We start from the raw sequence: 27,942 nt of genomic DNA, 5'->3' as shown, positions 1-27,942 counted from the left end.
AAAATTGCTTGCGAATTTGGCGAGGTGAGTGAGAACCAGATTGGTGAGTTGTTCGTGCGTTTCGTGAATTTAGTGCTTTTTGGGATCATTTTCATTGCAGGCGATTCGCTCATGTGATCACACCTGTTACTAAAATTAAAATGTTTTCAGTAATTTTGATATGATTATCACGATTTTCAAGTAATATTTTTTTCATTGAACATTTGTTTGTTTTAGAAGATAATTTTAGAAGTTTCTTTGTTCTTAAGCATCCATAGAGACGTTTTAAGTATCGTGTTGCATCTTGAAGTAAGTAGAAGTAACAATCTTGCCTTAAGCGATCATCAGTACCGGATGATTACGCTATCCTAAATTCCGGTTTTTTTTTATTTTATTTATATGGCTCATGTACTGTTGACGTCTATCTTAACATTAGGAGTGTCTAAAAGTTCTTGCTTGCACTTAAATATATTACACAGAGTTTACTCTACGTTGAATTATAAGGTAAAATCTGAATAAAATAACTATTTTATTTTGCGCACCAAGGCAATCACAATTGTTTATTTTATTATAATTTATACCTCGCTATATGTTATGAAAAAAAATTTGTACTTCACGATTTATGTATTTAGAAAAAGTATATGCATACATAATGTCTGATTTTTTTTAAAAAATTAGAAGTTGTTTAGAGATAAATATGTTTGATTAAAGCTATCTTGAGAGTTGTTCGAATTTGTATTTATCTTATAAAAACATCACATCACACGACTAATAAATAGCCAAAATAGGCAGGCTAATATTTAATATAAACATGCGGAATCAATTTTACTCTATCAAAAAATTTAGCTTGATAAAAAAATTAATGAATAGTTTCAGGTTTGGATTAATTGCTAGAATTTAGACCGTTTGTTGGTTTACATTTTTATTAAAATGCAATAAATGGAAAGAATTCTTTTACCAAAATTGTAGAATATTCTAAACTAGGGATGTTATGAATGTTCGGCCGTTTTGCGGAATGTTCTACCGAATATAAGGCAATATATTTTACCAAATTTTTTTCAGGAGGAATTAGGACAAATTTAATAAAGAATATTCTAAAATCTCATTTTTTACTATACATTATTTGAAATAATTTTTACACATATTTGTTAAACTCTAGAACTTGATAATTTATGTACTGAAAGACAAATGGTAAAGTGAAACTTGTAACTTGATTACCTTATACTGAATGATAATTTTTGTACTGCTGATTCTTTTTTATTGTATCCAGGCAAGTCTATTTCCTCAGTATTTCAACCCATTTTGTTTAGAATTGAGAACTTTTTTGTTTATTTCGTTTTTACCGTTTTTCTGTTTTAGCTATGGTGCCAGGTGTTTCTTATAGTCTTAATTCTTTTATTGTCACTTTTTTCCTGTAGGTACAGTAAGTCATCATTAAAGCTACATTTCAGAGCTAAAAACCCTTTTTTTTTTGTTTCACTTGTGCTTTTTTATTGACTTTCCTTTTTATCTGCATTTTTATTATGAGACAATGTTTCTGAAGAGTAGGTCCTATTTATAATATATAATTAATATCATACTTATAATTAATATCATTCACTCACTCATAGGGATTCTGACTGTTTCTGATGGATGGCATTGGGTAGAAACAGATAACATGTTTTAAGAACTTGTTCTGATAAAACTGCAAAACATATTTAATTAATTTGAGAGAAGTTCATTAGTGTGTGAAAAGAAATTGAATAAGCAAATTCAATAAGTGTTAAGATGACATTCTCATCCCCTCATTTAAAATCTTGAAGTTGATTTATTTTCCAAACATATATTAATAAGTGTTTTAGTTTATTTCAATTGTGATAGTTAAAGAATATATAATGTTATTTTAATTTTATATGTGAGAAAGAATTCTAAACTTCAAATGTGATTAATGCTTATTAGCACATTCTTTCACTTATGACTCCCTTATTGTGAGCGAATGGCACTTTTGTAATTTACAAAGTTAATTTATATTCTAAGAATGTATTTTTAGTATTTTCGTTTCCTCTTGTGGGATAGTTTAAGAATATATATTATTTATTGGTATTTATTTAAAAGCAAATATTTTCTCATTCCCTCACTATATGAAAATGACAATTGTTATTTTTATTTCTCTTTGTAATTTTTTAAAGCAGTTAAGAAATAACATATACTTAAAAATATATTCATTAAAATTATTATTTTAAACATGTTAATATCTAAAACTATTATTGCACAATGTTGTGATTCCCTCATTTTAAAAACCTATCTTTTTTTTTTGAACATTAAGGATGATTTCTATGTTTTTCTTGTCTAATAACTTCTCCCATATATTTAATAAAAATAAATTAGAAAATTCTGCTGCAATTTTTCTTGTTCTTGTGTTCTTGATACTGCATGAAAATAGCCTATTTATAGAGAATTATCCATTTCATATTGTTAAATGTTTAATTGTTTATTTCCTTTTTTTAGCTGTTTACTATTTGCTTTATTAAATTTATTTATTTATATTTTTTGTGAATGTGTAGTTTCATCTTGTATAGTACTAGTTATCATATTTCAAGTTTAAAGCAATTATTGTTCATCATAAATATTTTGAGTGTTATTTTATGTATTTTTTTCATCATATATATTAGGTTTAATCATCAAATTTTACTTTTCAAAGTTGTTTAAATAGTATGTCTGAAAACTTTTATGATTCCAATGTTACCAGTAACAAAAGAAAAAAACTCTGCAAAGAAATAATTGTTGCGAACACTGATGATAGTAATTTAATTATTACTCCTGATGTATATCCTGTTGAGTTACTTTCTATAAAAGAGGAATCTTCTACTAATGATGACTCTCTTGACTCAACACGAAAAAAAGTTAGAAAATTCAACACAGAGACATTTTTGAAGTGGCAACAACAATATAAATGGCTACAAGAGGAAGATGGAAACTTGATTTGTACTATTTGTCGACTAAATGAGAAAGCAATCAGCACAAGTTTTGTTAAAGGATGTCAAACCTTCAAGCTTGAAGCTGTGAGTATTTTTTTTTATTTTTATGCTTTTTAATTTTTAAAGATTTTCTGAAATTAATTAATTTTATATGGATATATATATGTACATTATAAATATCAAGAAAACATGTAAAATAAAGATAAATGAGAAGAAAAGAAAAAGAAAGAATTATTTTTAAAAAAATTATCTAAAAGCTGTAAAACAAAATAATGAAAAGCTATCTCTTCATCAGCTCACACGATTATAAACGCAAAAAGGGGTGCTTTCTAATATTATATCAATGTAGTCAAAGCAAAATATATATCAATACAATCGTGCGAGGAGCACTAAAAAAAATTAAAATGAAAATAGAACACATTTAGTAAAAAGTATATATGAAATATCAAGCAAAAAGAATAAAAATATCAAGCAGAAAATGTAGAACAAAACACAAAAAATGAAATCTTTCAAGAATGATTTTAAATATTTTCATAATAAGATTGTCAGATTGCAAAATAGAGTTAGAAGCATAAATAGAGGGATCTTTTATGTTGCGTTCTTACTGCAGTACTGAAGTGTGTTTGATTTGTTAGTTACCATGGATAGGCTCAAAAATGAAAGTGAACAAGATAATATTATATTGGATAATTTAAAGTTTGTAATTAATAAGGTTGATATTTAATTATACAATTTTAATGATTTTAGAAAAATAACATTTATTTAAAAAAAAGAAACATGATTTGCCTGTTTTGCGCAGATTTTTAGCCAAGAATTCACTCGAATTGGATTTGCACGTGATCAGTTTCAGTATTCATACTTAACAGTATTTGGTTAAGATTACTATGATATTTGCAATCGTAAATCAATAAGTGTTTTTGTAGTGTATATGTTAAGTATGTAATTTGTTAATTTAGTATTAATAAAATTTGATTATATTTTAACATTTATTTATATAATTATAAATTAGATTTTACTTAGTCATTTATATAATATTTTATAGAATTACAGTAATTAAATAAGATACTTTGTTTATAAATTTTGAACTTTTTTAAAGAATCAATATCTTTTTTAGGTTAAAAAACACGATACTTCAGAGGTTCATCAGAAATCTTGTCATCTTTATGATACAGAAAATATTTATTATACTGCCTTGTCAGTTGGCATTAAGACTGAACCTGAAGAATTTGATAATAGGAAGGTATTATTTTGGGCTTTCACTGTAACAAAGAAGGATTTTTTTTATGTGACATTCTTGTGTTACAAAAAATTTTTTTAATGGCACTCCCATTAAAATTTTAATATGGTTTTTGTTCATTCTGATAGTTTTATATGTTCATTTTTTGTAATTAATATGACTTTAAGATCATATATGCATTTGTCGCTGGATAAAAATTAAAAATTAAATTTTTGTCATTTAATAAAAGTTTCCTACTTTAGTTTTGTAAAAAAGACTATAGTTACTTAAACTTTACTGTCTTTGATTCTTGTAAAGAAAAATACAAGGTAAAGAAAATGAAAAAGTTTGTTAAATGAGAACATAATGCATTAGTAATTTTGTCTTGTATGCCAGTGACACATTATGCATGAATGAGAAACAGGAGCTTGTAAAAACAATTTAGTTCAATATCCACAATGTATTAGTAGAAACAAGGACTCATAATTGACCTAAATGTACAGCTGCACTCTCATTACTATGGGCACATACAGGGAGTTCTGCAACTCAGGGTTTTCATCAAAAGCTCCATTCAACGAGTACTATTCATCATGTCTACCGTGTGTCTATCAGCATTCTAACCGTCATGAAAATACAAAGCTCGTTTCTCAGCATTTATCTACTTTGGCATGAGAATTCCAGTTTTAAATCGCACAGGAAGGAAGCAAAGCTGAAAGAATTCCAACATTCCATAATTTCAATAGTCCATCTGCTCAAAGTTGTTGATTGATAAGTGAAATACTTTTGCTTAATTTCTAAGAGAGAGATTCACACCTAACCATATTTGAAAATACATGCCAATTGCCTGCTTATGGCGAACATTGTGGAAATTCTGCCCCTTGGTGAATCATCATGCAACCACCTAAAGAAGTTGTAAACAAAAGGCCCAAATTTCCATAAGTAACTTCAAGTGATGGAGTAACATTAAGAGAAAGATGCTTTTGAATTCGCAAATCAACTGATCGTTACTTGGCTTTTAATAATAATCCAAATTAAAATAGTGGTGACACATATTTGTTATTTATTAGTATTACCTGAACAGTTTATTTACTTGCAAGCTAATTTTATTTTTATTTATGTTTTATTATACAATGTATTATGTGTACTATTAGTAAGTGTCATGTTGTCTGCATGAATTGTAAATTATAAATCTTGTGACATTGTTGATTAACATTTCTTATTATTTTAGCTTGTTAATAATAATAAACATTTATTTTTAAATTTTCCATTTTGTGTTATTCAGATTATCACATAATTACCAATTGTTGACAATTAAATTTGCAATTAATTGCAATATTAGTTCCCCCCTCTAAAATTTAGGCACATAAGCTAAATTAAAAAATTTAAATTAACTTTTTCTTGTTTAGCTATTAAACCTTGTACTTGTGTTGATTGTCTACAGAATCTCTGATGCTCTAAAATAGTTGGCTGTTTATCATTTAAAAATAACTTTAGATTTAAATACTGTATATTATTAAATAATAGTTTATTTATCAAATAATAATAGTGTATTATATATTTTTAAAACATTAAGTTTTAATTATATGTGTGCTGAATATAATCTTCGGAACATGATAAAACTCCAGTAGGATTAAAGATTTTTTTTCTTCTTTACATATATGTAAAATATATAAAATCAAAAGTTATACTTAATGCATTAAATGTTTAGAATTGATTAATAATTATGCAATGATAATTTAATTAAGGCATTGAATAAATTATAAAAAAATTTTATGTCATAAACTTTAATGTGATGAGAAGGAGCTTGTTTAAAAATGAAATAAAATTTAATTGTTTCAGTAAATAATTATGATAAATTATAAAATAAAGCAGTAAATAACCTCTTTTTATATTGCATTTATTGGTTTACAAAATAAACTATATAATACATGCAAGAGAAAAATCCTCTTAATTGATAGCTCGACAGTGTGAATCAAAATCTACCTGTTATTTGGTTATAAAATCAATTCATGCTCTTATAGTTATGCATGTGTAAATTCATAATTTGGTTGCTTGGTGTTGCAAAATCTATTATTATGTTAAGCATTTTTTTCAATTTGGTTCATAAAAGTAAGTCTATTATTTTTTTTATTTTGTATTTCCTTACCTTTTTACGTAGTATGTAACTTACCATGATATTTAATTTCATTTTTCTTATTGATACGACAAATATTTGATTAGATAATGTCAAATTTTTTTTGTGATATCTTCAGTATTGTAAAATTTTTCTGCATTGCAATTTTAAATTATAACCTTTTTTTATCTTTAATTGTTCTTTTTCTAAAACTTATCAAGTTCTATGCTTCTTATCTGTCAGGTTAAAGTTTAAATAAATAATTATAGATAATATAGCTTATCTCTTTTTTTTTCTCCTTCTGCCAGATAAGATTTGAAGTATTGTATGTATATATTAAAATCTGAAATATATTTGTTACAATGACAGCTTTGATTTTTGTGTGTTTATATCATAAGCTTTAACTTTTAAACTAATGTAATTTTATTTATTTAATTTATTTTTAAATATATAATAAATAAAGAATGTTTGATAATTTACTAAGAAAATTTTTTTCAGATGAAAGGTCTTGTACTAGGTGTTTATACTGAAAAGAATTCAGATGAAACTAAACCTTACAGGGTGGTCTCTGGTGTGACTAATGCCTTTAAAGATGTGGATGAAAAAAGTGATGGAAAATTATCTGATCTGTTAAAATTGTGAGTATAATATAATACTTTAAGCGTACTGAAAGAATTTAGTTGAGGTAAATTATAAAATACTTATTATTATTATTAGTAGTAGTACATTATTTATGTCCCACTAGAGCTGCGCAATCAGCTATTGGTGTTGGTCTGGGGTAACATCGCTGAGGATGATCCTAAGACAAATCATCGCAATTTTTATTCTCAGCTGAAGAGGAGACTGCTACCTCACTTTGTCCCCCGCTGCTGCTAACTTCCAACATGAACATGTACTGCACACACGCAGTCCCTTAGCAGGCATAGTGTAATGGGGCACACTTTTTGTTTGTAGAAAACTGTTCATTTAAGTTTTATGCATATATAAATATACATACATATAAAATATAACTATGCATATATGCATAAAACTTTAAATAAGCGGTTTTCTAAAAAAACAACAGTGCTCCCTCTCAAGCTTTGCCTATGTCGGCAGGCTGATCAAAGTGGTCACTCCCTCGCTCACTGACTGCTGCCTGTAATGCTTGACTTTGGTGACTTTTATCATTTTTATTCTTCACTTTTTATAAAAGTTTGAAATTACTTTGAATATGAAATGTATTAAATGAAGAAAATTCAGTTGAATTTTTTTATTGGCTGTTTGGCATCTCATTCTAAAAGCAAAATATGTTCTTCCTACTAATTGTCGTTTATGAGAATATGAGCTTGTTACATCATTAAACTTTTAACAGAATATCCATTTAATAAGAAAGACATTTTAATACAAATATTTTGAGCTAATTTTTTATACAAATTTTTTGTATGAAAAGGCTCTTATCCCTCTTAACCACTGTCAGTAGTAATGCTTCCAAGTTAAAGGCTTTTTCTGTTAAAGTAAATTTGAAAAAAAAGAAGATTGTGATAATAATGTAATGTCAAATAATGTTTCTACTTCATGTTTCTCATTATATAGATGGTATATTGTTTGAGATAATGATATCAATGCTTTCTATATTTCAGAACTGGACCTTTTTATAAATCATCCAAACAAAAGCTTCTTTGGGTTCCTACAGTAAGTAACGTTGTTACATGTTTATAATTACTAGGTGATGATTTATGTTTTTAATGTAATTAAAAACAGCAGTCACTCAAATCACCTATTCCTGGCTTAGGGTGATGATAATGGTAAATAACAATGCAGGATTCTTATGAAGCACTGTAAAAGTCTTATTTCATAATGGCATTAATTTCTGTAAATTCCAAATAAACTGAAAATCGACATCTTTTTCGTCTAATTTCTTAATTTTTGTTTTAAATGCAACTTTATATTAAGGTATGAAATTTTATTAATTGATGTATACTTTCTTTGCTAGTTTAATTTTGTTCTATTTTATTTTGAGCATTAGTTAGATTACATAGTGATCTTGGAATTTGTAATTAATAAAAATTATCTTTAGTAGCTCTTAAAGGAGAATTTGTTATGAGGAAAAGAAGATAAAAAATACTGTTCTAATTAACCCAGAGATTTAATTAAATACATTCAATTAGTATTAAATTCAATTCTTTCCATATTTTCTAATAATAAGTAATCTAATTTGAGGTAAAAGCTGTATATTGATTATTTTAAAGTTTGAATTTTAAAGTTTTTTGATACACAAAATTTCATTTTTTTATTTCATTCAAATTGTAAATCAATCAGTTTGAGTTAAAAATATACAATTTCATTACTATGACATTAAAAAAGAAATCAGTTCAATTAATATTTTTGCTACTTAAATATAAATTGTTAAAGTGTTCAATTTAAAAATTGCAATCATCATTTAAAGACAGTTAATTCACAATATACTAGAATATGATGGAACAGATAAAAAAAAGATATGACTTATTGAAAGGTTGATTTTTGACTTTAAAATAACCATTGTCTTTTATTTAAATAAATACTTATTATTTACTTTTACTTATGTAAAATTTAAGAACTAAAGTTAAGATTCATAACTTTTGTAAAATTTAAGAAAAATATATTATATATATTTTTGGACATCATGTTTATTGATTCACATTGTTTAAAGATATTTTCTCTTTCTCTTAGTATTTGTTAAAAAAGTATATGAGGGAATTCTATTCTTCAAAGCTATTATCTTTTTTCTTCATAGTTAGAGCATCTAAGTTTTTAACTATCGCTTAAAAGTTTATCTTAGAACTTTTAATTTTATAAGATAAATAGTTTATATCCAAATCCATCTTCAGAATGAAATCATATTCTTAGCATTTGAGTTGTATTTATTTCACATATTGGCATTGAATAACTTTTGTATCTTTGTATGAGACAAATCACTTCATTAATTCAAAATCAATCTTTAACCATACAGTTTTAATCTGAATATTAAATTTTTCTCAACATTGTAGTTTCAAAGACAAAGTATTTGACAGGAGTACTAACAATTCGTCATAAATCATAGTTTTTGTGTAACAGATTTGTAAAATAATTTTTTTTTTTTAAATTAAGGTATTTTTATTTGAGATAAATCACTTTGGTCACTTTTTTAATTACGTAAAAACTTATTTTTAACTTACTTTTTTAAAAAAAATTAAGCACTCAAATGCAGATAGTTTTTCTTTCAGTTTGTTTATATATAATCATTTCACTCCTTATAATCATTAAACCATTCCTTTCCCGTTCTAATAGACATATATCTCCCTCTTCAAAAATTCAAATTGTAGTGTTCTGTACTTATTATTATTATTTTTTTAGCTGAAAAGTAATGCTTTTGAATATGATTGTGTATCTGTTGTTGATTTGGGTAGTAAAGATGTAAAAGATGATCCTTTAGAAGAAGTAGACCAAAAAGCTGAAAATGTTCGCTGTGCAATTTCTGGTAAATTGTTATTTACTTAATTATTTATTGACTTTTTTTAAAAAAAATATGTGGTTCATCACTAGTATTTATATAATGATTCGAATCCTTTGAGGAGCAATAACTTCTGTAGACTTTCTGACTACTATAAATTCGACTGTATATTTTACTTAATATAAGTTGTCTGATTGCTATTGTGAGACTAAGACTTTTCCACAGATTTGTATTTTTGTGTACTTATTTTATGAGTAATATTATTATACATTTTTTCTGCTTTAAAATTGTCATATTGCAATCTTTTTTTCTTATGAGCTTTAAACTTGTTCATTTTTATAACTGTTTGAAATTGATTAAACTCCATGGTTTTTTTTTGTTGTTGAAATTTAGGATTTTTTTGTCTTAGTTTTTTGCATGTGTATTTTTGCTTGTCTTGTCGTTAGCTTCTAACCTAAGTAACAAGTGTTTCAATACAATATAAGTTTCTCCTATTCATTTTATTTTTATCTTTTTGCCGTTTTCTTCTTTAAATATTACTCTTATTTATTTAATAAATTACTTGCTAGCAAATAATATGGATACATATAACACTGATTTGTTTAGTTAATAAAGTTATTTTAGTAGAATTTCTTTGCAAGAGCTTATAAATGCATGATTTTCACTAAAACTATGAATAATTGACTTCTATATAAAATGTATATTTTTTAAATATACTCTGATGACTATTAAAAACATATGAATTTTGTTTTCAGGTGGAGTGGTTGCTCTTGATAAATGTTCCAATTTCGATGATATATATTTAGATTCGTGTGGCATTCCTCAGAGTATGTTGCTGTTAATTATTTATCTTTCTTAACCTTAATTATTTTATTCATTGCCTATTTAGTTATTCTAAATCTATTATTTGCTTTAAAATAAATTCTTGAAAGAAATGTTTTATAATTATATTATTAATTGATATCCCAAATATTTTCTCAGTGTTGTCAGAAAGGTATTGACATTTATGATTGTTAAATTTGTAAATTCTGCACTGGGATTAGATTTAATAAATTAAGGATGTTTTTAAATTTTTTAGAAACATATTTTGTTTTAGTTTAAGCAAAGTAACGAAAAAGGATTTTGTGTTATGTATTTGAAAGAAAAATACTTAAAATACAAAAAAATCATTTTGAGCAAGCAATTAAAATAAAATTCCATCTTAGAATTAATCTTAGTTTGACACTTTCAATTAAATATGTTACCATACTTTTGAACTATAAAATAGACTGTTATTGAGGGGCATCGTACAAAAATGCAATAAAGTCCCAAAATTCGTAAAATTTTTGTTAATACATTCTTCAATATATCGGTTTCCACAAGTGTGAAGAAAAAAAATGGCACTCATGATCATGGACCTTTATATAAATCATCAAAACAAAAGCTTCTTTGGGTTCTTACAGTAAGTAACATTGTTACATATTTATAATTACAAGGAGATGATTTATGCTTTAAATGTTTTTAATGTAATTAAAAACAGCGGGCACGCAAATCACCTATTCCAGACTCGGGGCCATAGTAATGGAAAATAACAATGCAGGATTCTTTGGAGACACTGTAAAAGACTTATTTCATAATGGCATAAAATTTCGTAAATTCCAAATAAACTGAAAATCAACTTCTTTTTGTCTAATTTCTTAATTCAGTTTTTTCTGATGTAGTAAATAGTTTGAGGGAAAACTACATAAATCTGTTGTCTGTCTTTTTGCACCATCAATTAGTGAATCTTGACTTATCTTGTATTTGCACCGATCTCCTTAATTTTATCTTGCTGTACGAAATGTGTTAGCTAGTTTTAACATATAGTTATATTATTTCTGCTTTTTTTTTTTAAATATAATATAAAATTTTTTTCTAACTTCTTGCATAGGTGTTTCAGAGGCTGCTGGGTTAGCTCTTTACAGCTATGATGAGCTGAAGGCAAAAGCTGCTAATAAACACAAGAGTAATTTGCATATATATAAATATCCTAAGTAAGTATTTTTCCTTACTACTCATTAAGTTTAATTTCTAAATTTTCTTTGTTTCATTTATATAAGTTTTCATCTCTCTTAGTATGTGCTAATTGTGTATTTGTTAGAACATATTGATAACATATTATAGATCTGTTAGAACATATTATAAAGTATATATTAATTAGTACATAATTATTAATAATTTACTTTCTGATTGAAAAATGTTTTGGGTAAAAAATTCTATACATGTGTTTAAAAATCTTTAGGACATATTTATAGGCTAAACAGGCTGACTCTTGTGCGTTCAAGTTCTACATTTTGTCAATCAACTTATGTTTTTAACGAACAGTCACAAATATATATTTGTTGAACTTGCTTTAGTTTAGGCAAAATAACTTTGTAACAAACTCTTAGAGTTATTAAGTACAAGATGTATTTTTACTAAAGATTATTCTTACCTTAGAAATATATAAATTTTGCTTTTATGCAAATCAAAAGGATTATTTCTTATTACATATCTTTAAAATTTTCAGTTATTCCACATTTTTGAAAAATAACCGACTTGAGCATGATTAATTTCCCTATTTTACTGTAGATTTCCTGAAAAAATATGCTTAATACAGACTTTTCTTTCCTGCATTGAATAACATAATTAAACAGTTTGTATAGCAGGAAACCATACAGGTTTAATCCATCAACAATGATGTTTATTAATTTTGTATCACCATCAAAGTGTAAAAAACAAAAACAATGCTTAGCTTTTAGTAAAATACTGTGTTTTAAAATGTAAACTCTACAGATCTTTTTTGGATGTTCTGTTCTGGATAACATGCTAAAGAAATTTGCAGGTTTTTGAGTGTTGGTGCCTCACCGTTTAAAATTAAATAAATAAAGCCTGTTTCAAAATGTTAAACATTATTTATATTGAATGCAATTCAAAAATATTGCAAATTACTAAAAATGTAAAATTATTTGCTTATTAATGTCCACTGTTTTTTAGCAACCACCAATTTTTAAACATAGTTCAAGTATATCTTTTTACTTAAAATGCAGCACCCATGTTTGCAGATGCTAATCTGTTGCCTGTCGAAAATAATCTGTTAAACTTTGCTGTGCTAAAAAGCTAAAACATCTTGTAGCATTAAAGAATATTTAATAAAATAATTTTACACATAGCATAACTATGGTGAAAACCTTAAAAATTTGGTGTGAGTTTAAAATAAATTATGGAAAATGTTACTTTTTTATAAATGATTCTCTAATATATAATATACAAAATTACACCAACACACATATCAATACCTGTTGTTCTCCTAATGTGCTTTTTATTGAATTTTGTTTGCAAATTAAAGCTAAAGGGTGTTTTTTTTATATTTAAAACTTCTTATCTTGTAATACTAAGAATTATTTTTAAAGAAAGTTTCGACATTCTTTTATAGCATCTGTCCTGATACATTACAAAAATATGAAAATGGAAGACTATTAGCTGAGTGTCAAAATTTTGCTCGAACATTAATGCAGACACCTGCCAATTTTATGACTCCTTCTATTTTTGCTTCTACTGTCCAAGAAAGGTTTAAGGGTACAAATGTGAATATCATTGTAAGGTATATATTTAAATTTTTTCTTTTCAACTTTTTTGATTACTTTATAAATTATCTTATATCCCTGTGATATAAGTCGACTCCTTGTATTTTATTAAGAGATGACAAACAGGGTTGCCACAGGTGACTAAAATGCGACTATTTGCAACTATTTTCGACCTGAAGCAACTATGGCTACTTTTTTTGCCTGAAAAGGCTATAAAAGCAACTATTTTCTGGAAAAGGAGACTTTTCTGTGCTCTTAGCAATGTTTTTTTTAGCATAAATTGGGTTGACAACCTGCGGCCCGCGGTAGCTTCTGAACATAATGAATTTTTTTCTTTCTGAAAAATAAAAAAAATATTGCAAATTTGAGTCATCACTTTTTAATGCACTCAATTTGCACAGATTCCATTGTGAATCTATTTTGTTTTTCAATCACCTTTTCAACAGTTATTGCTACGAAACTCTGCATGATTTTGAAGAACCCAATTTTTTATACGATACTGTGATGTGTGAATTTCGAATTTTAGTAATCACTTTTTCAATAAATATATATATATATGTTTGCTAAATCAATTATTGATAAAAGAAAAAATTCATAGAAAGAATATGTTTTTTTTTAACAAAAAATTATTATTCTGTATTAATTCTAGCATTTAAAAATATTTAATGTTCTGCAAATATACAAATTTTTTTGTATAAAAATTGCTAGTGCTAGAACACTAACGTTTATTTAAAAATTATCATATTGGCCGTCAACTTGACTAAATGGATCATGATATATTACAATGAAGTCATCTAATAAAATTTTAGTCATATTATTGAAAAATTTTGTTCTTAATTAGGCAACTATTTTCATAATTTTGGCGACTATTTTCATGCTTTAGGCTATTATAAGCAACTATTTTGTTCCTTTTTTTTTGTGGCTACCCTGACAAATTTGTGGTATATTGGATATATAAGTTGACTGCTGAAGAATCCAAATATGAAAATTTCTAAAATTATAAAACAGGAAAACAAAATTGTTAAATCTCCGATATTTTTTCAAGTTAAAAATATTTCATATTGTTCTCTCTGGATAGAATAAATTTGCTCTTGAATAAGGATGCACTAACAAATAGTGAAAGTAAAAAAATAAAAACTTTATTTTAATGAAAATGTGGTGACAGAAAATTTAAAATTAACTGTATTTAACATATTAAAATAAGTTCTGAAAGGGGTAAAATGATACTGAATTATTCATATCTATCTCCTTTATTTATAATGCATCAATATTTAATTTTTTCGAATTGTATTTCATTTAAACTATAAAATAAAATATATAAAGATTAAATTTTCTTATTGTATGTGTTTGAATTGGTAAGTTTTTGTAAAAATAACAAACTTGACTTAGCTGAGATTCTTTGCTCCTAAAATAGAAATATATTTAATTTATTTTGAAAGATTACTCATTTTAAATACCAATATATGAGAGAGGGTTTATATTGACTCTTTTCAGATGATACAATTTTGACACACATTTGATTTCAGGTAGACTCTCGATTACCATCAAAACAAACTTATTTAATGATTTTACAATGAAAGAAAAGACTTTTTACTGTAGAGCTGAATTGTTTATTGCTGAAATGGTTTAAAAAACTCAACAGGAATGAGAAATTTTTTTAAAAATTCTTTGATAGTGGATATGATTCTATGAAGACAAAGTTCTAACATACAGTTTTACACATTGCAAATATTAGTATTAACAGAATTTAATTTATATTTTAAAGCAGCTTCTCATTTATTATTTTATTCATTTATCTTTCGTATAACTTAATCTGTGTTTTTCCTGACATTTATTTATTTCTTTTGTATTTTATCACATTTTTATGAATTAGCCATTTTTTAAAAAATTATGAAACTGCTATTAAACTTCTATGTAAAGTAAATGTTAAGAATAAAATAGTAATGATGGCATTTACCAGTTTTCAGGGGTCTGTCTAGGTTTTTCTGAGAGGTACCTATTTTGTGAAAATTTAGACATAATTTGAGAAAAATTAAAAATTATATTAAAAAATCAACACAAAAATATGGATTTATCGTTTCTTAAGCGATACAAAAATAAAATTTTAAGAAAAAGTATTTTGTGAAACTACCGTTTTCCCTAAAGTTGAATTTGTGAAACTACCATTTTTCCTAAAGTTGAATTTGTGAAGGTGCCGCTAAACGGTAGTAAATTCGGCCTGTACAGACCCCTGGTTTTATATATATTTTTTTTAGCTTGACTTCTGAATAATAATCAATTATATCTTTGCATAGTATTGTAACTAGTCAGTGTAATTTTTGAATTTTTTTAAAAATGTAATAAAGCTTTTTCAAAAAAGTTTTTTAGGAGAATTAAAAATTATTAATGCTAAAATAATTTTTAAAAAAACAGGGATCGACCTTGGATAGAATCTATGAAAATGGGATCATTCTTAAGTGTAACACGAGGTTCAAATGAAGAGCCAAAATTTGTAGAACTTCATTACGAAGGACTTCCTGGTGTTGAGAAGAACATTGCTTTTGTGGGCAAAGGAATAACATTTGACAGGTCAGTTATAGGTTGAAATTTTTTATTTTTATTTTTCGTGTTTTATAAGTGCAAATTTTTAGAATCATGGAAATTTTGAACTAGTTTATATCCTTTCATACTACTATGTTCTCTTTGCAATCATGAAAAACTACCTTATTTTAGTGTGCCATTTTTCTTGAAAATAGTCGCACATTTTTTATTACTATCAGGACTTGTGATTATGCACACATTTAAAGACAATAAGCATGAAATAAGTAGCTCATTTAAAATTTATAGTAGAACTTTTTTTGTCACATGGAGTCTCTTTGAAGCCTTGTTTCATGTAACTATGTTGCAGGTTTGTAGCTTCAAAACATCTTACATGAAAGCACAATCTTATAAAAGTATACCTCTTTAAGTAGAGTAAACTTACTTGCTTATTTTGTCACTTATTACTTTTTTCAACCTAAATTAAACACAACAGATTAATCTAATAATTTATCTGATAATTTATAAGTGTCAGCCATAAATTGTACATTTTCAGTTATCTCTTACTGCTGCTAATATGTCAGTATGCATACTCTAGGCTTAAGCAAAACACAAGTCTGATAGAAAAAATAATAAATTACCACCAATATATTATCTAACGATAGAATATATTTAAAATTAATCGATATCAGTAAAAATGCATTTCCTGCCAACTTATATGTTCTTAAAAAAACTTTTACTTAGTGGTGGTGAAAGAAAATTTAAATTGATATTTTAATTAGAATTTTCATTTAAATTAAGCTCACTATTATTTAAATGCGACAGTTGTTAATTAAGTTTCAATGTATAAATCTGACTATCAATAATTATAGTAAAAATACAATCTTTCGAAAAATCCGTAACAGTTGGAAGGTATACATGTTATGTGTCGAACGCTTGCCAATGATAGTTTAAAATTCAATGTAAACACCAAATAATTAAATGGTAGCTGTTTGCTAACTTTAATTTTTAATAATTTTTTTTAGTGTTGTTGTTTTTTTTTTAAATTTTTTGTTTTATTTATTTATTAATTTTTTTTAAGTGTCAGTCACAATCCTTTTATTCACTACATAAACTAATTTTATTTTATTTGCATTTACAATGTTTTAACAACTTGAATGTCTCACATACACATTTTTGTTGAAATATATCTCTGAAAAATATGAATTTTGTAAATTTCTTAATTCATTATATAGTTATTTGTCAAATTTAAAGCACACTTAAAGAAAAATGTCTTATTTTTAGTGAAAACTATTAATAATGCATTTTGTATTCTCTTTATAGTGGTGGAATTTCAATAAAACCATCTCCTAATATGGACAAGATGAGAGCTGATATGGGTGGAGCGGCATGTGTTGCTGGAACTATATTAGCTGCAAGTGCTTTAGGTCTTAAAATTAATGTGAAAGGTAATTTTCAAATCTGATTAAATTTATTTGATTTTAACATTGATTATAATAAAATGAAACACTATTTGTAGTTGTTGTTCTTGGGATTTTAATAAATTTGAATGTTTATAAATTTTTTCAGTTGATAACATAATTGTCATTGATAACATAATAGCTGTTGATAACATAATTTTAATAAAAATTTGTAATGAAAATTAATAACATAAGTTGTTTAAATTTTAACCTTAGAATGCAAATTTAAAAAAATATATATATATCTTTAATTTTTCCCTCTCTTGAAACAGTCCTATCAGTCATCATTTTTCTCATTATTATACATACTTTTGTCATAACCTACACAATTTGCAAAATAAAATATTTTCTTTAGTTTAATATTCACATTTTATGTTCAGTTATTTAAAATACTCGGCATTTTACATCTTTTGAAAGGAAGTAAGTTTTTCACAATTCAGCTTTATTTTGCTTGACAAATGATTGACAAAATAGAAAAATTATAGTTGGTACACGAACTTTTATTTAAATAAACAGATCTTATCGAATTCAAGCTTTGTTTGTGTTTATTGAAGACGTTATTTTAAAAATTTCAAAGACATTGAGTATTTACAGAAGAATAAAGAATCTTTAAAAATTGTCATTTTCATTTTTTTTTTCGATTTTTATGAATAAAAAACAAGTTTCAAATTGCAATGATTTGTACCAAAACAAGTACTTTTGCAAAAATATCTTTGAATTTGTAACTAATGCTTAATATTGATGTTAGTAAAGTAATTAGTAATAAACCATGTGTGAAAAGTTTTAATGTAATTAAGATTAAAATTAGATTTGTTAAAATTCAAATCTATTATGACTTTTGTCATAAATCCAAATTTAGCATCCTAATTATAAAATATTGATTTATTATGTATGACTTGCATCCATGTACTTCCCTTCAGATGCTTTTTTTCTTTGTAAAGTATCAATATTTTTCATATCATTATTTCAGATGGTTTATTTCGGTAAAACCCTAAAAACTTTTGGCAGTTATTTTTTAATGCATAATGGAATTGGTAGTGATTTTATTCAAAAGAATTATGTAGACAATCTCCAAACTGTATTACCATTTTGTCAAAAAATCAGTTAATTTACCAGCCAAACTAAAGTTTTTCGATTTTTTTTTCTTCACACATGTTATTATAGAATAAAGGAATATTTAGTGAGCAAAATCATATGATAATGTAGAAACTTAAAAATCAAAACATTTGTTGTAAGAATATTAAATAGACAATGATTTCATATGTAAAATGTGGGTGATCAAAATTTTTCGCCATAAATAGAAGAAAAATGTTGTCAGCTGATTTAAAAACAATTCGATTCTCTGCTTCATTGAGGCAAGATAACCTAAGTGTATATAGTTTAATTTGAAACTCAACATTTTAAAAGATTAAATTTACTTATCAATCTTAAACGTTTGATCAATTGTGAGCTGGCAAGTGGACATTTTGCATTCTGAAGAAGATTGTTATATTAATTCAATACTCATAGTTACATCTGTAACTTTCTCATGTTTTTGGAATCTGCATAAAACTAATAACATAAATCAGTTGTGCTGTATGAGAAATATCATTCATTTGTTATATGTTTTTGTTTAAATGTATTGTCATTTTTATTAATTCTGAATTTGTATGTAAATTTTTTATACAATTCTGAAATATAAAATATTTTAAAGGTTTCTTACCACTGTGTGAAAACCTCCCAAGTGGTCATGCAACAAAACCGGGAGATGTAGTTCGAACTATGAATGGTAAAACAATACAGGTAAGCAAAAATAAAAATTTTCTAACTTATTTTTAATATAATAATCTTTAACAATGCAAATATATGAATTAATATTAAGGTTCATACATTTATCAGCTAGAGTTGCAAATAAAATAATAATTAACTAATAAGGCAAACAAGAGGAATAGTAATTATTTCAAAAATAAAATCCCGTAATTTATGGAGCTATATTTTATTATAAAGTGCATTCAGTTTCTTCTGTTCAGCAGTTTCTTCTTTTTTGGACTCTTAATAGAAAATAAAATTTAGTGTTTTATTAAAGTTATTTTCAGTTTATTCTTCGTAGCGTTTATTGACATGATAAATGATTTATTATTTATTGTGATGATTTATTATTTATTTATACCCCCATTATCGCAACACCCATATATTATATTAACCCATACGTGATTCCGCGTTTGCTGTTCCTTAGCCACAATGTTATTTTAACACCCATTAGAATGTCTGAACTGAAACTTTATTCTGATATAGCGACCTAAATTTTATTATTTTTTGTAGTTCCTAGAAAATCATAATAAAAAGGTGATTACTCATTTTTGCTCTATGAAAGCTATAAATTTTTTATTGTAAGTGAGTCAATGGCCAATTAAGGAACAACAAAGGAAATTATTGAAATCACTATTTCTTTTGCTGTATAGACATTATAATATTAAAAGATGTTATTTGAAAAGTCATTTTGTCAGTTTCATAATTCTTTTTAATGTATACCATGTTTTTCTCAAAATAAGTCCAATATTTATGAATAATAAGTAAATATTTCCTTTAGTTTAGTATCTTTATAATATAGTGACCTCATGTTATGATGTTCAGTTTTGTTTAGTCGTTATATCCAGCATTGACAGTTGGTTTATATGTGTGTTTGTGTAATATATATATACACAGTGAAACTCCCCGTAAAAACCACATCTATGTTAGCAACCTCTATTTACGACCATTTTTCAGAGGCACGTAATTTTTTCCTTTGAGTTGTGTTGAAGAAAATCTGTAGGAGAGACCATTAAAATCTCTCCAATGACCGGTCAAACCTCTACTCCAAATTCAAAAAAGATAAAACACAACACAAGAAAATATTTAAGCAAAAAATATTAACAAAGAAGTTGATTAAAATGTATTTAAAATATTTGTGTGAGGCTCTCATTTTGAGAGCTCTTTTTGACGATCTCTGATAGATATCTACACCCTCATCTTGCAGTCAAAGTGCACTAAAGACAATGATTTTAGAGTTGAAAGTTAAAGAAAAAAGATTTTTTAAAAAAATAACTAAGTATCTCTAACAAACAAACTGCTTCTCATCTTTTAATAATAAAAATTAAATGCAAGCACAAAGACAAACAAAAAACACGACCAACCTCCATTATTGACCATTATATTGTGAAACAGAGAGTGGCTGCTTGCTGCTCCCAAGAGGTTTCACTATATTTATATATTGATTTAGGTTCTATGTAGAATATTTGTGCTTAAATTTTTTCAAAATCTTTTTTTCCCCTTTCTACTTTATTTTACGTTGTTTTACAGATCATGATGTACTTAGACAGAAAATCAAATTTATTACTTGTTTTTACGTAAAAAGATTTTTAAAATTAATTTTTTTAAAAATTATTAATTTTTTATGTTGAATCTTAACAAGTTCTTACTATCAAAGAAGGTTTAAAAAGCCAATCAGAATGTTAATAAGAAAATTTTTATTGATCTTTAAAGATAAATAAGTGTTTTGCCTTATACAATATTAATTTACTCTTCTAAAATTTTGTAAAAAACATATCTAGAATAATTTTTATTATTTAAATATGTAGAACATTTTTTATGTACATAGTGTATTCTGATTATCTTTTAAAAAAAAGATTTTTTAAATTATTTAATTACTGATGTGAATTTTGTTGATTCATTATTTGAATAAATATATATGGACAATTCTTGTGGTGCACGAATTAAATAGAATAGTTCCAATTTTTCCGGAACAAAACTTTAACAAACATCAATTATAAAATTATTGTAGTAATAAATAAATAAATTATAAATGTGTTGCTCTAAATATTTTTCCATTAAAATAATTTGACTTATAAAAGTATGATTTTTAGGTTGACAACACAGATGCTGAAGGTAGGCTTGTTCTGGCTGATGGCCTAATTTATGCTCAACAATTTAAACCTGCTGCTGTTGTTGATATTGCAACTTTAACAGGTCTGGATAAAATGGAATTTTAATATATTTATACTAAAACAATTTTGGCTTAAAATTTTATTGCGTTATTTTCATTGTATTGTAATTTTCATTAAAAGGAAGTTCATTTAGATATTAATTGTCTGTAAAGAACTTCAGACATTGTCAAGAAATTTTCTCTCTCCTTATATAATTCCTTATACAGTTAAGCAACTATTTTTAACATCATTTACTCATTGAAGGGCTATATTTTATTCTTGAATAAATAAGTGTTATAGCTTACAATCCTATGTAAATGATAAATATCAATAAAACGTTTTTTTTTCTTCTTAGCTTTCACATTGTTATTTTCAATTCTCGATTATATTCGAGTGTGAAAAATTATAGCAGCATAAAATACAATGCTGCTCGAATTATCTCGAGTGTGCACAGTTTGGCCTGTTGAGCGCTCAAATTAACTGGAGCGCACAAGTTAAGGAGTTAATATGAATTTTATGAACAGCATATTTGGTAAGATTCATCTTCATAACATAAACACTAAAGTTCTCAAATAAATGCGTGTTTAAAAAAGTAGTTTTTGTTGATCTTGCTATAAAATTGCAATTTCATTTTTACCTTTCTTAATTATTTGTCTTCAGAAAAAGTTTTATCTTAACTGAAATTTTCTGTGAATATTTGATTTGAATACAGTTTTTGTAGATACTGAAACAGCTTATTTTTAAAATGCTGTTAAATTGAAAATTCTTTTCTGCATCATAAGTTTGACAGCTGCAATTATAACTTCACCTTGAGAGAAATGGAAAGATAATATATGTTACATGCAGTAGAATATGTTGTTACATATAATATATGTGTTACATACAATATGTAAATCTAATACATGTTATTACATTTCATACATAAAATGTAATAAAAAATAAAATTTTTGTATTAATTTTATGTACAATATTATTGCAAATAGCAAATTCTAAGTAATAAATTTTTGAATCACTTAATTTGATTTTGTCTTCTCTTATAAATTTTATTTCCAAAAACTTTCTTAAATTTCTGCAAAACTATACAAAATTTTGTTTTTTTTAGGAGCCATGCAAATCGCCTTAGGAGCTGGTGCTACTGGTGTATTTAGCAATGACAATAACTTGTGGGAAGCACTCCACAAGGTAACGTTCCTTAAAACTTTGTTTAAACAATGGCAACATGTTTAAGAATCTCTTTGAAAATAAAAAAATTTTGGTCCTTCATTAAAAAAAATTATATGAATGAAATGTGTATAATAAAACAGTGTTGTAAAATGTTTCTAATGTGAACAAATAGTTTCTAGTCTACCACAAATTGAAAGAAAAAATTATGAAGTTTTCAAAAATATTTTTTAGGAATTTATTATAATTTTTTATATTATGTTATGCTAATGTAAATTTTCATGTCAAAAGAGAAAACATTATAATTCACTGGAAATGCTAATTTTTGTAATTATTACAAAGTTTAGTTCTAACTGCAAAGTTGGGGAAAGCTTTTGAAACCAAAGAGATCAATATTTTCTGACACATTTTCAACTTGTGAATTATCTTTTATTTTCAGTTACTATTTTAGACTCTGGTATCAAACTCTTATTTTTATTTTGGCTAACTAATTAGTTGGTAAATTAATTCAAGGCAATCATTTTGTTGTATTTTCTAACTGATAGTGTGGTTTTAAAATTATTAAATTTATTGAAGTTTTGTTATAGAGAGTAACAAAACTTTTAAAATATTAAGGAAACTATAAAATTTAATTATTAATAATAAATTTAATATTGCTATAAAAATAAGTTTTGTTTCTATTTCAGTTACTAAGTATAATTAAAAAGAGTGATTATTAAGATATTTTCTAACTTGTGTATATTCCTGAATAATAACGTACAGTGAGTTTAAGAAAAAAATTCCGTGTTAAATCTAAGTTATGTTCGAAATAACAGAAATTTTTATCATTGAACAAAATCTTGTTGTTAAAACTTTTCTTAAATTGAATCAAGGCTATAACTGTAAGTGTTTTTTACACTACATATACAATTAGATTCATTGTATGTTGAGTTATCAGTAAAATCTTAAGTAAAAGTTTTATGCTAAATTTTCTTCTCTTCTCTGATTGTTAAAATTTTCTTTAAATTGTTTTAAAAAAATTTCTTAAGTTCTATTAAAATAATTTTCAATTTTATTAAAATTATTATATTTCTAAAATCTGAATTAAAGCTTGTAGGATTTCCAATTTTCTGTATTAGCATTTGATTGAACTATTCTTTTACTTTTTATTTCTAGGCAGGACACGTAACAGGCGATAGAGTTTGGAGGATGCCATTATTTAAGCTTTACACAGAATCTGTAACTTCAAGTGATTTAGCTGATCTGAACAACATTGGCAATCCTAAAACAAAAGCAGGGTCATGCACTGCTGCAGCATTTTTAAAAGTAATTTGGAAATAAAGTCATTTGGAATAGTTTTTTTCTTTCTCCTATGCAATTATTATAACTTAAATAATGCTTTTTATTGTTTTAGGAGTTTGTTGAACCCGGAATGAGATGGATGCATTTAGATATTGCTGGTGTCATGGAAAGTATGTCAGTTGTGCCTTATCTAACAAGTGGAATGTCGGGTAATTTTTTTTTCTCTAATCATTTTTACTTCATTCTATTTTATAAACTTAATCTTCTTTTAAGCTATCTGTTGTACTTGTTGGTTCGTATGTTTTATATGTGAATGTATAATGCACAAAAAAAGGGGAAACACCCTGTATAACTTTTGATCTAATGCTGAGATTTTCACATACTCTTAATTGTTCAAAGACATAACAATAAATTACTGCAAGTGATGTTTTAAGTTGCACACTCAGACATGAAGATGTAATTTTTCTAAATTGTCATACCTTTATTCCCGACAGATTTGGATCTTTGAAACTTCAAAATATGAGTTGGAAGTAGCAACCAATCAGCAAAATACATACCCTATAGTTTTGTCTGGAGATTAAACCCCTTAATATTAATTTTACTTTCTTCGTATTTTCTAATACCTCTAGAACTTAAGAAGGGAATCAAATTATTGTTCAAGAAAATTGTACATGGTAAACATGATCCTATTGCAGTAAATATGTATCAAAACAAGTATGGGGTGTTGATTTTTTTTTGAAAATGATAACATATGTTGGTATCATAAATTTTAACTTGCATTAATTGGAAAGGAGTATTTCATTAATATTTTTAGTAGGAGTATTTTTATAATCTGTAATTATAATTTATAAAGAGTAGAAACTGAATTATCTAAACAAAAGTTTTAGTATGGTTGAAAAAGCCATTATATTTTACCAGGGTTCTTGCTGTCCTAAAATGTCCTAAAAAAGTGCTAAAATTTTCCCCCAACTTTTTTAGGGCCTAAAAAGTGCTAAAATTTCTTCTGAGTGCTAAAAAAGTGCTAAATATTTTTTATTTTGGCATTTTGAAAATTTTTTTGAGTGATCGGTTTCCCTAAATCCTTAAATTCTGTTGCCTTCAGCTCTCCTGCTGCCTCCATCTTTTTAAAAGATTCTTGTGCTTTGGGGAAAGAAGTTCTTTCTTCTGAGATTTTATGGGCTTTAAAAGTTGTAGAAAGCTAATACTCCTACAATTCTTCCAAAGACACTGGAAAATTATTTAGTACAATGTTTCCAGACAGTTCAATAGCACGTCATTTCACCTGCAGTGAATCTAAGTGTGCATATCTCTGTCATTTTGGACTTGCACCTCATTTTAGCATGCTACTTCTAAAGTGCATTGATTATGCCAAGTTTTATACATTGCTTTTTGATGAGTCTTTGAACAAAGCGACACAGCAGAAGCAGTTGGATATACATATCCACTTTTGGAACCCAGTAAAGAACATTGTAGAGACGCGATACTTAACATCAGCTTTTCTGGGCCATTCTGTAGCAGATGACCTTTTACCCTGTTTTTATGCATCAGTCAAAAATGTAGACCTTAAGAAATTATTGCAGATTTCTATGGACGGTCCTGCTGTCAATTGGAAGTTTTATAATAATATTCAAGAAGATTTGTTAAAAGAACATGGTGTTCAATGCAATGCAATAGGAAGTTGTGGGCTTCATATTTTAAATAACGCATTCTACAAAGGTGAATCTGAAACAGAATAGCTCATTGGTTCCATCCTGAGCTCAATCTTCTATCTTTTTAAAGATTCACCCACAAGAAAAGAAGATTTTATTAATCAATCAACTGAGAACAAATTACCACTAAAATTTTGTAACCACCGTTGGCTGGAAAATGCACCTGCAGCTGAAAGAGCAATATTGCTTTGGAATGATCTGAATTCTTATGTGAAAAATGTTGGCAAGTTTAGAACAGTGAAATGTAAATCCTTTTTAACTTTACAAGAAGCAATAAAAGACAAATTAATTCTTGTTAAGCTGAACTTTTTCTTAAATGTGTCGGAGCTAGTTTCACCTTTTTTGAATCTGTATCAAGCAGATCGGCCACTTTTACCATTTTTTGCTGCAGATATCCAGGATTTGGTATTACATAGTGTGCAATTATATAACATTCTGAAGCCAGAATCTACAGAAAACTTAAATTCTCTGGAGAAACTGTTCCATTTTAATTTTTGTGATGAAAAGAATTATGTCTCTCTGACAAAAATCAGTGTAGGTTTTAAATGTGACCAAATTTTAAAGCTGTTGGCCTCAAAAGTTATTTCTGACCGGGATCATATTAATATAAAGAAAGATTGCAGAAAGTTTATCACCAAAATGTTAGAAACTTTACTAGAGAAATGTCCAATAAACTATTCTGTTGTTAGAAATGTTGCTTGCATCAATCCAAAATTAATGTCAGAAAACAAAAGCAAGTGTGTTCTAAAAATGAGAAACATATTAAATTACTTAAGTCAAAAATAGAAAATTGAGGAAAAAGATTGTGACAAAATTAAGCTGCAATTTGCATCATGTATAGATTAATTATGTAATTTTTATTTCATGAATCGTGAAACACTTTATTTGTATTTTTTTAATATCATGTATAGATTAAGTATGTTATTTTTACTTTACATCAAGTGCTAATTTTTTTTTTCTTAGTCCTAAAAAAGTCCTAATTTTTTTTGAAATAATTGAGCAAGAACCCTGTTTACTTAATCAGACGTTTTTGTTATCCAAATACGAAAGAAAAAATCCCGTGGTATTCTAATGTTCTATTACATCTTTACTAAATTTTTACTATATAAATAACAAATTTCTACTTTATTATTCTATTTAATAAATTTCTACTCTTAAAAAAAGCATTCCCACAACAGCCCGTTGTGGGCCTAGAGGGTCATGGAGGATAAGCCTTCACAATTTCGTGACCAACAGCAGTATCCACAATTTCATGACGACGTTGCGCATAGGCCGCCTTTATTTCCCAGACCAGCTGGTACCCATCAATCTGAAGCTGGGTGGATATAAAGCTGCCACTGGGGATTGAACCCCAGCTCTTCAGAATGACAGCTCAGTGCCTTAACCACTGAGCCACCGCAGCTCAAATTTCTACTTTACTATAACTTTAATAAATTATTTTTGTCTCATTCTTAAATTTTACATATTTTTGACCCACACTCAAATCTATGAAGGGACACATTTGCCATTTCTGCATTTTTAGGTATACTACAATTTTCAATCTCTTTAGTGTTAATGATAAATATCCATATATGCCATATATTTGTAAATTATTTCAGAAAAACTGGTGTGGGTGCCAGTTTATTTAATTATATGTGTGTATAATTTTTAAATTAGTTTTTTTCACTAATTAATTAGCATATTTAAGTATAATGTGTGATTTTAGATCAAGTTATTCCATTTTGTTTTATATTTTGTGGTTTATAAATATGCATCGCCCATATGTGGAATTTGATAACTGTATTTTTTTTTTTTTTTTTTGAAAAAACTATAATTAATGTAAATCACTTTTTTAGTATGAGAATTTTAATAAACTTTAATCTAGGAATAACTTTTTTTCGATGTGCATTAGTTATTCCAATTTTGTTAACCGAAAAATTATTTGCAAGCATGCTTTGTAATAAGTTCATACATCATGTTTTTTTTTTTTCATTTTTAGACTAAAGCTATTAACTTGTGGGCTATGCACATATTTATCTATAATTAATAAAAAGTATTTGTGTGAATGAGTGGAGATATAAGTTTATTGATTCTGACACTTTATAAAATCAACAAATGCTCACTAAGTTTAACTGTATTATTTTTTTCAGGTCGTCCTACAAGAACTTTGGTTCAATTTTTGCATGACCTTGAAGAAGAATTCTCGAAAAAATAACCATTTCATTTTGTTAAAATTTATTTTTCACAAAAATTTATGAAAGAATTATCGGAATGGGGTTTATGATCAGCTGTTGGTAATTTTTTTACAAGCCTTATCACTTTTTAAATTGCTTTCTCAGGTAGAGATATTATGTTTGCTGAAATTAATAAGGAAAACTAAATGTTTTTTTTTAGAAATTTTCTGGTTGAATTTGAATGTTTTACTTTACACTGAAGAACAATAAAAAATTTCTTTTGTTAATTTTTGTTTTATTATTATTAATTACAATACAAACACTTTGTAAAAGCTGAAATATGTGTGATGTATTAAAGTTAAAAATTTATCAATATCAATCCATCATTAAGCAAATTCATTTTTATAAAAAATTAATCCTCTC

General features: G+C 26.2%; 1 protein-coding gene across 7 annotated transcripts; it reads left to right on the top strand.

Annotated features, from left to right (window-relative positions):
• Positions 1-13: 13 nt before the first annotated feature.
• LOC107440469 (cytosol aminopeptidase) lies at positions 14-27,806 on the top strand. 7 transcript variants are annotated; one of them, XM_071181317.2, is made up of 17 exons: positions 75-288; positions 2,631-3,020; positions 4,051-4,176; positions 6,764-6,903; positions 7,885-7,936; positions 9,617-9,740; positions 10,469-10,540; positions 11,623-11,725; positions 13,147-13,314; positions 15,710-15,865; positions 17,138-17,262; positions 18,968-19,056; positions 21,156-21,258; positions 22,318-22,397; positions 23,532-23,681; positions 23,770-23,866; positions 27,496-27,806. In XM_071181317.2, the coding sequence occupies exons 2-17, from the start codon at positions 2,673-2,675 to the stop codon at positions 27,558-27,560; spliced, it is 1,998 nt and encodes a 665-aa protein (XP_071037418.1). In that variant the 5' UTR covers positions 75-288; positions 2,631-2,672; the 3' UTR covers positions 27,561-27,806. The 7 variants fall into 7 exon arrangements, with proteins under 7 accessions (XP_042904966.1, XP_071037418.1, XP_042904965.1 ...); XM_071181316.2 differs by lacking the exon at positions 75-288 and adding an exon at positions 296-483; XM_087168966.1 differs by lacking the exon at positions 75-288 and adding an exon at positions 304-483 and having other exon boundaries at positions 2,708-3,020.
• Positions 27,807-27,942: the final 136 nt, after the last annotated feature.

The sequence above is a fragment of the Parasteatoda tepidariorum genome, chromosome 8, assembly GCF_982258835.1.
Source record: "Parasteatoda tepidariorum strain Cologne lab strain chromosome 8, Ptep-v5.0, whole genome shotgun sequence".
NCBI lineage: Eukaryota > Metazoa > Arthropoda > Arachnida > Araneae > Theridiidae > Parasteatoda > Parasteatoda tepidariorum.
The sequence above is the reverse complement of the archived record's forward strand: the minus strand, read 5'-3'. Positions and strand labels throughout refer to the sequence as shown.

What these genes read in the sequence shown, in the direction of transcription:
- LOC107440469 (XM_071181317.2), top strand. Translation starts at nt 2,673, where the DNA reads ATGTCTGAAAACTTTTATGATTCCAATGTTACCAGTAACAAAAGAAAA. An exon ending in AAAGGAATAACATTTGACAG is followed by an intron (nt 15,866 to 17,137) that starts GTCAGTTATAGG and finishes TTCTCTTTATAG; the next exon opens with TGGTGGAATTTCAATAAAAC. An exon ending in CTGCTGCAGCATTTTTAAAA is followed by an intron (nt 23,682 to 23,769) that starts GTAATTTGGAAA and finishes TTATTGTTTTAG; the next exon opens with GAGTTTGTTGAACCCGGAAT.